Source organism: Pterocles gutturalis, unplaced genomic scaffold (assembly GCF_000699245.1).
Source record: "Pterocles gutturalis isolate BGI_N339 unplaced genomic scaffold, ASM69924v1 scaffold47127, whole genome shotgun sequence".
In the NCBI taxonomy this organism is placed as follows: Eukaryota; Metazoa; Chordata; class Aves; order Pterocliformes; family Pteroclidae; genus Pterocles; species Pterocles gutturalis.
This window is the reverse complement of record NW_010109439.1, coordinates 23,476-36,197: the sequence shown is the minus strand read 5'-3', so window position 1 is coordinate 36,197 and position 12,722 is coordinate 23,476. Positions and strand designations below refer to the sequence as shown.

Genomic DNA, 12,722 nt, shown 5'->3' with positions numbered 1-12,722 from the left:
ATAAAGCAATGCCCTGGTTTCTCTTGCTATTTGGTTAGATGGGGGAGCCCGACTGCACTGTGCTGCCTCTCGTGACCCGAATAATCAGGGACCTAGGCCTGGAACACATTTTGCAGGGTTTTATGACTTAAGCAGTTGTCAGGCAGTGGTGTAAGTAGTGGTTGGGTTGGAAATATCTGGAGAAGAAAAACAACCCATCTCCCTTCACATGTACCTTTCCATACATTCTGACTGCTTATTGTCTACTTCATTTTTTGCTGTAAGGGCTCTGAAATGTGGTGTTCTTGTGTTGCAGCTGCCATCACCCCCTACAGATGATGAAGGTGATTTTATCTTCGTACACCATGAAGATGTCAGACTGTCTCAGAAAGCAGATGAAGTATATGCACAGCTCATAAAATTGCTGAAGGACCAACATGAGGTGACAGTTTTATCTTTTTGAGAAATGTTTTGGGTTTGTGGTGGTTTTTTTTACATTTCTCTGGTTTTTATTAATGTTATAATCCCATCATTTTTTCTGTGGGGTCTTTTGTTTTTCTTTTAAAATACTTTTGATTTTGTGTGTCCTAAAGTAGAAAAATTTGAGTTTGACTTCAACTAGTAGAGAATCTGAGGGGGTGCTTGGAGGCTTGGGACTATCAAATTATCACCATTAAATACGAGCACTCAAGTTTGAAAATAGTACTTGAATGATTAAGACTAGCCCTTGGGTGAACCTCGTATCTAGAAATTAAGTGATTAAAACACAATAGGACAGAACAGTTCAGACAAATGCTGTGCTCAGCTTTGGGCTTAAAGAACGAGGGGGGTGTGGATTTTTTTGGGTGACTTGGGAGAACTCTTGGCTTTTCTTAAAGTGTCACCCTTAAAACTCTGTCAGTCATGGATCTGTGTGTAAGGATCACTGAGTGCATATGTATTTGTTTGGGTTTGTTTCTGTTGACAGAGGTGTTTGCAGTACTCCAAGCAATTCATGCATCTGGGGAACATAGCAGAAACAACACGGTAAGAACCACTGCCCACTTAATCACCCGACAGTGTGCTCATTGCAGCCTTGAGTCTCCCTGACCCCCCTAAAGATGATGGGGGGTCAGGTTTGTACGCTTCCCTTGTGAAAGGCTCGGTAACTGTGAGGTCTGCATCTCCAAGTTGCTCTCGGATCTCTGTTCTGAGGCTCACTCTGTGGCCTGTATCTGGCAGAATGCTCTGGTTGATGTTCCAGTGTGTGTGTAGCTTTTCTGTTGTTTGCCTTTTCTGTAGGTTTGAGAAACTGGCACAAGGTTGTAAAAAGGACATGGACATCCTACAGCTTGCACGAGCACAAGGAATGGATCCTCCAAGCCATCACTTTGAGGAAAGAACCTTTAAAATGATAAGGTGGGGAAAAACAAAGGGATTTCTCAGGCAGGCTGGAATGAGTTTTCTGGCTTCTAGCTCTCTTTTAGGGAATTGTGGGCTTCAGCAAACTCAAGTGGCACCTAGGGATAGGCTCAGCGTTCCTGGAAGGACACTCTCAACAACTTAACATACAAATAAGTTGTTCTCTAACTTCTCTTCTGGATTCTTTTGTTTTCAAAATATCTCCAGCTTCATCTCTTCTTCTGCTACTTCAGCCACTCTTCCTTCCTCTGTATTTCTCCCTCAATCCTGTTGCCTTTGGGCTTTGTTCATGGCACTTTTCACTATACCTCAGAGATGCTTTTGTCTCTGTTTGTGCTCGCTCTTTGCTCTTTTGTAATTCGTGAAAATGATCTATGTAGGAGAGCACTGTTGAAAAAGTTCTGACAAACACCAGTGGCGTTCTGGTCTGGCAGGTGCTGGTGGGCAACTGGGATGAACATGCTTTTTCTGTCTCTTGTTTTTTCACAGGATATTTTCTGAGCTCAACAGCACAGAAATGCACCTTCTTATTGTCAGGGGGATAAACCTACCAGCTCCGCCAGGTATGTGCTTGAAAGGTCTTGTGGGCTTTTTCTTCTGAGTAAGGAAAGCAGTGGGGAATGGGATTTTTCTACCTTGAAGACTACTTCAGGAGTCAAGACCTTTGTAGCCAGCACTATTAAAACAAAATAACCAGGTTTCAGGCTTAAGCCCCCAAAAACCCTTTAAACAGTATTTAAACAAGCAAAACAAGAGAGTAAAGAGAATCTGGGTCCCGTGTGGACAGAGAGAAGAGCTTTAAATTGTACTGAGGTCGGTTATGACTGAGTCATAGCTTAAGTTTCATGTTTGTCTCCCATTTTGTTATGAGTGCCTGTCTTAACTCTGCACTGCCTTAATGCATATTGACCCTTCAGTAGATAGAAGTTGCTCCTGCCAGTGTTACTGCTTTTAGTCCCTTGTTTGTGGGAGCTTGTAAACCATCTGTGCTGGACTGTCTCAGGACTAACAGCAGCATTAAGAGGAGAAGATGTTTTTCTTTGGATGCCAGCTTTCTATGGATTTTGGTTTGGTGGATGGGTTTTCCAGTTGTCAAGAGACAGGTCATGAGTCCTACTGAAAATCAGTTAGGTGCTCTTGAAAATCCTGCTCCACATTACAGATGCAGTGAAAATGTCTGTATTGGCTGTTTGGACTGGCTGGTTGTTGTCTCATTTCAGGTGTATCGCCCAGAGATTTGGATGCATTTGTGAAGTTTGAATTTCAGTACCCAAGTGCGGTGAGTGTGTGTCCTGGCTCTTCTGTTCCTCAGTCCGTGACCCTTGCCACTGTATTAGCTTATGAGGGCTTCAAGGAGGAGATACAGGTTTTCTTCTAGAAAGGGAAAACACTTCTAGGCATACTGCTTGAATTTATTTTTAAGACAGAAACTTTCTCTGAGAAACAGAACTGCTGAATCTGTTTCCTGCAGATTTGAGCTTTGCTGCACCTTTCTCTTGATGTTCTCCACACCTTACACTTGGTGATGTGGTGTCTGCTTCAGGCTCACGTGTTTTCTGGCTGGCTGACCCACATCTTACTGCAGAACAGCATTCGCAGTGCTCAGCTCTGCCCACCTTTCCCCCTGAAGACACTAATCAGATTGTTTCCAGTGTGTGCAAAATTTGTAGAATTTAATTTCTTTTGGGGGTGCAAACGCACTGGTGACTTCAGCCAAACACAAGGGCACACAAAGTTGTCACTAGGGCAGAGGGGCCACCTTAGATGTGATCTCCAAGTCCCATTCCTTTGCTTTTGGACATCTCTAAGATTAACCTTTTCAAACAATTTCTATAATTATTTGTCATCAAATAAGTGCACGTGATTACTGGTAATTTAATTAGCAAATATATATTTGCATATCTGGAGAAAGGACTTAGGCCATGCAAGTTTCTTGACCTTGCCAATTAATACTTCTGTGTACGTATATAAAAATATATATACATATATATAGGTTGAAACTCCCCAGTGTCATGCTGTTCCCCTCGCCTTTAAAAGCAGTCTCTGGTCTGAAAAATACTGAAGCCATTGAGCTAGAAGGCCTTCTAAGGACGGCTGCCTAGTCTTTGCGTCAGTAGAAACACTGAGGCTTCTGCTGCTTTCTCTGTAGGGGAAAAACAATCTTTGCTCTTACAGGACTGATATTTAGCCCCATGAGAGTGCAGAGCCTGGATTTTTACCTCCTAATAAATTTTGCAGCTATTCCACTAAAATAATTTAAGTTACCTGTGGGAAATTGGGGATGGTCAGGTGAGGTTTGAGTTACACCAGCCCCTCCATTGGGGTGGCTGTAAACAGAATTGGTCTGTATGAATAATTTTCTGGGGAATAAGTAAGAATCAACACAGTTTGCTTTTAATCTATTTTCCTTTGTTTTAAAAAAAGCTAGATTTCTACTGCCTAGCCAACTGTCAAGTACACCACCTTTCTCCTTCATAGCTGAAATCAGTTTTGCAAAGTAGCTGCAATAATTAGGTCACGTTGTCCTTGTTCAGTCCCCAGAGATTGAGTTTGTACTCTGCTTTAGGTTAAAAGTTAATTCATTTTGGTGGCAGATTGATTGTCAGGCAAAATAATAGTAGGGCAATTCCCTGAATGATTTGTGATGAATTCCTTGTGTAGCTTATTATTCCAGCTAATGCAGAAGGAACAGAATTACTGTGGCACGGAACATGCGCAGTTCATCATGTAGTTTAACAGCCACAGTCTGTAACTTTATGGCGATTGGGTTGAATTGAGTGTGACCATGTAGCTTATCTGTGGCTCTTATGTTTAATGTAATGTTTTGGCTTATTCTTTATCTAGTATTATACTTGTTACCATAATGAAATTCAAATAATTTCATCTTGAATGTACTGTGGCTCTTCATATCATTCAGATAACCCCCCAAAGTTCATGTTTCTTTTATAAGTATAAAAAAAAGCTGGTAATAAAAGTGGTTACTACTCTGTATTTTGAAACAATATCTGATGGTTTTATGTAATGTGTGTCTCTTTTAATAGGAGCAACCTCAAAAGAGCAAAACACCTGTAATTAACAATACCAATTCTCCAGGTTAGTATTTTTTTCTGGGACAGAGGGAAAAACATTGCACCTTAGGAATCGCTGGAGAGTACGGGCTACTCTCATACTGTGAATCAGGCCAGAGACCCTCCCACCACTTTTTTTCTTCTTTATTATGAAGGGACTTGTTGGAGGGTGAAGTCTAGCTGTGTTGGCAATTTCTTCACCCTCATCCCAGTATTGGTGGTGGTGGTTGTGTTATGAATTAGGGAAATCATCGAGTTACCAGTTGTGCTCCAGCTGTTACTGTCAGCCCTGCTGGGAGATGGGCCAGATAAATAAATTTTCTTTATTAAATAAGTTCGATTATTAATTCTAATATCTCCATGAATCAGATCTTTTTCAGTCAGATTTTGTGTCCTGTGAGATTGCTAATTCTGTTGTGATTTTTGCTAATCAGATAACATTTCTAAACCTGACAAAGCATCATTGCAGAAATGGATTATTTTTTTGCAAGACAATGTGTCTTGAAACCAGCTAAAATACGTCCTTTGTACCTTTTGAAAAATACCCCTGTGTGTACCTAGCCACTGAATTAGTATTAGACTCATCGTGCATTTTAGAATAAATCATCTTGCATTCTGAGTTTGGTTTATTGCTGTATTTTTTTTTTTTTTAATAATTCTTGCAGTAAGGAGCCATCTAGTATCAAAACAGCTGAGCAGGCACTAAGTACCTTGCTGTCACCTCCTCATGATGACTTGTGTTTTCTGCAGTTTGGTTTCTGTCCCTGTAAAGTGGGGATGACAGAGATGAACGGTTGCACAGGGACACTCACTTGTTAATGACTGAAATAACTTTCTGAGAAGCAGGTTCATACGGATGTGAAGTGTCTTTCACAAATGGGACAAACTGAGATGAGCAGAGGTCTGAGGTAATAGAGCAATGCCCAGTTTGCCGTTCACAGCTTGCTTTCATTTTTCTCTTCGACTGTAGAATATAACCAGTTGTTTAAGTTGAACATCAACCGAAATCACAGAGGGTTCCGACGAGCAATTCGGTCCAAAGGAATTAAATTTGAAGTATTTCATAAAGGGTAAGTCTGCAATTCACACTCATTGCTTCTCTAGTAAGAGCTGAAAAGAGTCTTGTAGCTGAAATTTGTGAAGCACAATTGTTAAGTTAGCAATAAAGAGTTGTCCAGTTCTTATGTCTGAGAACTCCTTTCAAGATGTGCCTGGGCTCTGTATCTTCCTGTCTGGGGGTGAAAAAAAGGCAGAAGTTCAGTGAAGTTGGTTCATAGCTGGCAGATGAGTTGAGGATTAGTGCATTAAGAGGACTGGATGACACTAAGAAGGTAATGATTCAGCTTCAAACTGTTCTGATTCTTATGCAGTCTGGTTTTAGTCATCAGGACCAGAAGATTTAAATGTTATATGGGATAACTTTGTAGAATAATGAAGTGCAAGTGGCAGCAAAACACTAACAGCAGTAAAGCAGATGACAGATGATGGCAGAACCAGTGTTATGGTTTTGTACTATCTTAATTCTGAGGATCTTACAATATTTACCGAATGCTGCTAGCAGACTGTTAGACCATCTTGAGAGAGACAGACTCTCCTGTCTTGGAGATCAAGATGATGAGACGGATGTTAACAATTGGTAATGTTCAGGGAAATCAGCCTACATCTAGGCTCACTACTAATTTATTTTATTTATAAGTTGGAGTGGCCTATATTCACTAATCCCCGAGTTGGTTGTGATCCATGACTTGTATGGGATGTTAGATAACCTGTTTTCATCTCGGTGGCTCTTTGTGCTATTCTTTGTTTCTGTTACTAGGACATGCAGAAATGATCCATAGGTTCTCTAAGATGGTTTTCAATTTGTAGATGTTTTAATTTCTGAGCTGAAGTCCCATTGTCTTTACCCCAGACCTTCCATTTGCATCTCTGTTGAAGCAAAAGCTGATTTTCTTTCTCTGTCAATTCTGGCTGCTCCACTGCTCTGTTGTTGAAGATATCATCATTAGAGATCCTGCCTCCTTTGCATAGAACTGTTAGGTGTTTACATTTATTTAAAAAGCTTTTCCCTGTCTTTTGCATACCATTGCGCATATGGGGCATATCCTATTCCCTTACCAGCTGGACCTGCACTTCTTTTTAAGATTTGAGCTCAGGCTGAAGTTCACCCGTTGGGAAATAGTCTCCAGTGATTCACAGGTTGTATGCCAGCTCCAGATTTGCCTTCGAAGCCTCTTTGATTAGCGAAAAAATCTGTGCAGGTTGTCACTTTTTATATTTCTGAGATTTTTTTTTTTTTGTTGTTCTTAGAACAGGAATGTAACAAGTTAAATATATGCTTGTTTCTGGATTGGGAAGAGGGGAGCAGTTCCCCTGGGCCAGTAGCCCTGGAGAAGGAGAAAAAGAAGAAATACCCACTGATCACCTTCTCCCAGCCATCTTCTCAGGAGAAGGGAGAAAATTAAGTGATCCAGGGCCTTTTCTAAAGATTGTCTGTTCCCTGTCTTTCTTCAAGACTATAAATGAATAATACTTTCAGAAATGCTTGTAGGTGATGTAGTTTTGGGGTCTCTGGTAGCTCTTTGACCATCTCCCAAGAATTATTTTATCTCAATGAGAAAATGAGACTTGTTTCAGGTCATATAGGTTAAAATGCAGGTTAAAAAACACTTTCAAATAAAAACCCAGCAGTGTATTTTTCCAAAGGAAAAGTCTCTCCTTAAACCTCTCCTAAAAGCTTCTGAAGATAAAAGAAGATGTCCCCGGAGCTGTTTCTGAAGCCACGGCCTAGAGCAAGTTCACATTCTTCACTGCAAACCTCCTAGAACTGATCAGAGATGAACGAGTCTTTATTGTCTCTTGAATTATAAAATGGAAAAATGCTTTTAAAAAACTCAGCTAGAAGAATTGCTGATTCTCCTTTTAAGTTTATGAACAAAGTGTCCAACATACTGCAGTACAATTATGTAATCCTTCTTCGCTTTAAGGTGCTTATGCAGTAAAGGAAGCACTCCAGCATGTAAGCTAATGAATTCTGAACTTTTCTAAATGATTTAGTGAGTCTACTGTAGTCTCATCGATGGAGAATACATTCTCATCTCTGGAAGGCTTTCTGTCAAGAGAATTTGTAGGCATCGTGTTTGGAGGCAGCGCTCAGCCCCTGAGGTGCTTGTGACATTGTTTTTCTTCACAGCAATTTGTGCTGAGATGGACAAACTGACAAATAAGCATCCAGACAACCAAGCTGGAATCTTTCAAGTCCTTCAGCAACAGGTTTTTGGAAGAGATGTACTTCTGAACAGGGCCTTGCTTGCATGTTCCAGCACATTCAGAGTAGTGGTCTTGCGCTCTGTGTCCCACTAGAAGTGTCTGAGGTCCCTCCTGTGAGCTCCCTGGTACCAGGCCATTGTCCTCCCAGCCTCTGGAGACGGAGCTGCCATATGGGCTGCAGCATTCCTGACACTGCTTCTGAACACGCAAGGCAGAAAAGGAGGTTGAAATCTGACAGGTTTCTCATCCTGTGGCTGATACGAGCTATTGGAGACTGTATGGATGGAACCATCGTTGAGGCGGTGGATGTAAGGACACAGCCTTGCTCCTTTTCCAGTCGGAGGCTTTGGATAACAGGGTTCACAGATGTTCACTTGGAAATCGCAGGCGCTGATGATGTCTGTGTGTTGATACACTGGTTACTGCTGCCACCGATGCCAGGTCGTGAGGCTCCATATCATAATCTTCAGAGTTGGGTCTTGCTTGATATCTTAATATCTCTTAATGATAATAGGGAGAAGGGTGGATGGTTTGGGGTGCGTGGGTTGGTCGGTTTGTTTGTTTGTTGGTTTGCTTGCCTGGTTTTTTCCCTAATAGAATGGCATAAAAAAGGAAGCTCCTGAATTCTTGGCAGATTTCCTGTCTAAAACATGACAGGCTGGCTGGCTTTCCTGCCTTCAGAATCTCTACATTTTTGTTGTTTATCAAACCTTTTGGAGATTGATTCAGGGAAATGCTTGGATGCAGGCAAAGAAGTGCAGTGCTTTGAGCTGAAGGCTTCTGTGGAGTTAGTGTGTTTTAGTCTTGGCTGTCGCCTTTTGGAGGAGTTTGTCTGGATAAGGATTGTGCCGCCCATCTCTGTTAAGGTAAAGATGGATGTGTGGCTGTGGCAGAGAAAAGTTTTCCTTGCAGGATAGAAATGCTTTGTGATTAATTTCAACAGACTAGAAATTCTAGAATTATAGTTCTTGACTGTTAAAACTACCAGTGTAAAGGTGAATCAAACAATAGCTGAAATGTTCTTACTTGTTGAAATGGAGTGTTCTGATTTATCAAAATGAAGGAGAATGATTTGTGTGACTTTTTCCTAATAAGCAGTTTGCCAAAACCAGCGTGTACCTGTGGAATGTTTGTTTTGATAAGAGATCCAACTTCCCTGGGAAGTTTTTCAGCCTGTTCTGTTACCCAGCCCGTTGCAGTGGGTTGCTGTATGTCCTGGCTGCTGGGAAATTCTTCCCTGGTGCCTGTGCAGGGACAAAAGCTGCTGCCGTTCCAAGTGCTAGTTTACTTGATTTTTTTTCTTCACTACTCTCTTCATCTTTAATTTGCTTATGAGAGAATAATGGGAGAATGAGTTCTTCGGTATCTTGTTTTGTAGCTTAGTTCACTAAGGGTTTGCTGCTTGCAGCCTGGTTGGTGGGGCTCTAGGAGCACCTCTTGGCTGGCCCTCCTAGATGCAGTGCTGGTGATAACAGTGCTGACCTCTTAAATTTCTTTCTCTTTACTGTTCTGAAAAACCTTACCCATCCCGCTAAGGAATATTTCTTTGAAACAGGTCCTTTTTCAGAAGTGACAAGCAGGTGGGGACAGCACACCTGAAGCTGGAGAAGCTGGAATCGGAATGTGAAGTCAGAGAGATCATCGAGGTATGTTTTCTGGGTGAGGCTTGTTCTTCTAGTAAGTAATATGTGAACACAAAGAGAAAATGAGTATTCGCATGGCATAAATGTGTTTGTATATAGCTGACAGCTTTGTGTTGGATGAGTTCAGTAGGAATGGGCTGTTCTTTGTTCTGTAATCTCGAAGCTTGTCTTAACTGTGACAGTGCTGGGACGGGGAACTTCTTGGAGTCTTGTGCAAATTTTCTATATGAAGATAGTTGTCTTTGTCAGGACCAAAAATTCAGGTGATTCCCCACAATATTTGTGTTGCTAGCTGACAGATCAAAGGGTTAAGTGGAGACTGCCAGAGTGGATGGAGAGCTGCCCTAAGATCCAGTAGGAGCTCATTAAGTGGAACCTTAAAAAAAAAAAAAAAAAAAAATCCCCACGGCACATTAAGGGGAACCTTAAAAAAAAAAAAAAAAAAAATCCCTCAGGCAGCACCCCAGGCATGTTCAGGCCACCACTGCCCTTGGTGTCCTCTGAGCTGCTGTGGAGTCTGTCTGTTGGCAGAGGTGGTGCAGCCATCGGTACAGATACCTGGCACGGGTTGTGTGGGGGACCTGCTCCGCTGAAGCATGTGGCCATGACACCTGCAGGCGATCTCTGTCATCCTTTAGTCAGGGGGAAACATGGTCAGTGGTTGCCTGAGGCTCTGTAGTTTGACATTAGCATTCATCCGTGAGCTAACTGCTCTTCTTCTTGTGGTTCTTTCAGATTTTTGATGGCAGGAAGCCCACTGGAGGGAAACTGGAGGTAAAAGTGAGACTCAGGGAGCCCCTCAGCGGTCAAGATCTTCAGACAATTACAGAGAATTGGCTGGTCCTTGAACATTAGTTCTGTCTGAGGTATGAACCCTGCGTCTAAAGGTGGTCTGGCCAGAACTTGACAAGGCTGCAGATAAACTCTGCTTGAGTAATGTCTTTTGTTGACATTGACCTAATTACAGAGCTCTGGCTTTGGTATCATTCGTCTTTATATTTGTAGTGGTGAGTTGACATAATTTCAGAAATGAAGTTACAGAATCTCTGATTAGTTTGTGTATCAAAGATGCTACTTCACAATCACTTGAAATAGAGGGAGAGCTTGTAGATTCACCTTTACTTGGAAAAATATTTAGAAAATAAGGTTGATGAGTCCTTTCTGGGAAGGAGAAATGTCCTGCTGCCCACTGTGCTCACATCAAGTCCAGAAGAGGAGCTGTGTGCTGCCCAGTGGCCGTATATTAAAATGATAAAAAAGAGGTAGGCTTCCTCTTCTTTCCAGCCTCTGTGGAAACTGCTTGGATTTGGAGCGTGTCTTCCTTTCTCATGCTTTTTAGGTATCACAAATTCTCCTTTCTTAAAAAAAACAAAAGCAAATAAATACCAAAAATTCTGATGGTTTTTTTAAGGTGATTTTCTAACAAAAATATTGGAAGATAAAAAAGTAACTACCTGAAGTCCAGCTGCCTGTGGACTCTCTAATTCAGCCTACTGCTATGTGTGTTTTATAATAACTTGTAATTACTTGATCCCATATTCTTATTTCTTGGAACACAAATGGGAGACACATGGCAGAATTCCTATTTCATGGGTTACTGTACGTGTTGCTTTTTCTTTAGAGCGGTTGATACAGCAACCTAAATAACTTCCTCACGGCCCAGGAGGGCAGTTTGGCTGTGAGGGCTGCGTTTGGCCGTATCTGAATTAACAGCCTGCCCTTGTGCCGTGACTGGACACTTTGGCATTTCCAATCACTGGAGCTTAATAATTTTGCTCCATTGATTTTTCTAGTTGACCATCCAGAAAATTCATATCAGCGTTTTACATACAGTGTGACCTTGAGTTGTGAACGTCTGTTCAGTACTGCAGCAAGTAATTTTGTTACTTTTTTGTTGTTTTTTCCCACCCCCAGATCCACTGGACTGTTGGATGAACGAATGGGGGAAGATGCTGCTAGCTGCGAGCACCAAAGATGTTAAACGAATGCACTACTGACCCTAATGTCTCTTTGATAACAGCCATCGTGCTTATTAACACCTTCAAGGCAAACGTTCGGCTCTGGAAATGTGCTGCTGCAGGGGATTGTTACTAGTCTACACAGAATAGACAGAATTGCCTTAACGTGGGACTACTAATGTAGCACCAGGATGAATGTTACACTAACTATGCATAGTGGTGTGGGAAGAGTTTAGCCCCTTAAAAATTCCCTGAGGCAGCGCAAAAACTTTTCAGTCAAGTCACAGGTAAGACCTTCACTAGAACTAATTTTTTCAAGCAGCCAACATGGTACAGTGAACAGTCTGCTACTGCTTCTTCTGTTCTCTCTTATCAAGGCCTGTTTGGGCTTTTTTTGTTGTTTCCTAAAATAGAGAACTTGGGCAGCAATCTAGCAGCAGCGTGTCTCTGCTCTGTGCTTGCCATTGCCACATGAAGTTAAATGGGATGCTGCTTTTCAGAAGGAAAGAATGCGAGAGTTCTTAGCAGCAGGTGTTTACAGATCTACATTTTTGTTCTGGCTCCCAGTTGTCCGCCATGCTTGCTGCTCTGCTTGTTCAGTGCAGCCCAGGTACTGTGCCTTCATCCATTTCCTTTTTTTTTTTTATTTCAAAAAGGAGGAAAAAAGCGTACGTTAGACTCTGCTGCTTCCCAAATGTTCCTTGTATTTTTACAAAAATAGGCTTTTACAGTTCTTCCAGGTGATGGGGAAAATAGCCACTCTTTATCACGCAGAAAAGCGAATTATAACTATTTTCAGGAATGCTTTTCATCAGCAGCATACAAACCATGGTACCAAATATGTTTGTGTTTCTAAATGTCTGTGAGCTAACAGAAACGAGTGATCTCAAAGGAGAGGATGTGCCTGCACGGGGGAGATGGAGCGCTCTGGCACCAGCTGTTTAGGGAGGGCAAGGTTGTAGACAGAAAAGAATCCAGACAAGTAAGGCAGCGCTGCCTCTGTCTTCCTGAGCAGATGAAGACAATACAGTGCTTAGTTTTTAATTTCAATAAATTTAATATACAAAACTACATGTTGAAAATAAAAATATAATATGCAGTTTTTTGCAGTGTTAACTAACTGAATTTTAAAAGTACAATTTTTTTCTAAAACAAGTACTCATTTCTTAACAACATGGTAATTAAGGTCATTTAAAAGGCTATGGTTGAAGCAAACATGTCAGTCACCAGTTGATAGTGTTTTGCACAAACATAATCCAAACCTAAGACTTTTGGGGCAAAGGAAGAGAAGATAAAGATTTTTCCACCTCTTTTACTGCATGATTGAGCATAACAATGCACTAAGGTAACTGGAAAGCCGCTGCTGTGGCAAAGCTGCAGTGCAGTCTCTAGGAGGAAGATTTGTA

The 12,722-nt window shown here is 41.5% G+C and overlaps 1 protein-coding gene across 1 annotated transcript in view; it reads left to right on the top strand.

Moving 5' to 3' along the window:
• The window catches only part of CC2D1B (coiled-coil and C2 domain containing 1B), a 31,336-nt gene extending 19,778 nt beyond the window's left edge, over positions 1 to 11,558 (top strand). The window contains exons 15-24 of the mRNA XM_010072970.1: positions 296 to 421; positions 947 to 1,005; positions 1,261 to 1,377; positions 1,870 to 1,943; positions 2,601 to 2,659; positions 4,422 to 4,473; positions 5,419 to 5,518; positions 9,271 to 9,361; positions 10,094 to 10,224; positions 11,273 to 11,558. Of these exons, the coding sequence (XP_010071272.1) occupies positions 296 to 421; positions 947 to 1,005; positions 1,261 to 1,377; positions 1,870 to 1,943; positions 2,601 to 2,659; positions 4,422 to 4,473; positions 5,419 to 5,518; positions 9,271 to 9,361; positions 10,094 to 10,213 (798 nt within the window). The 3' untranslated portion in view covers positions 10,214 to 10,224; positions 11,273 to 11,558. The remainder of the gene's footprint in view (positions 1 to 295; positions 422 to 946; positions 1,006 to 1,260; positions 1,378 to 1,869; positions 1,944 to 2,600; positions 2,660 to 4,421; positions 4,474 to 5,418; positions 5,519 to 9,270; positions 9,362 to 10,093; positions 10,225 to 11,272) is intronic.
• Positions 11,559 to 12,722: the final 1,164 nt, after the last annotated feature.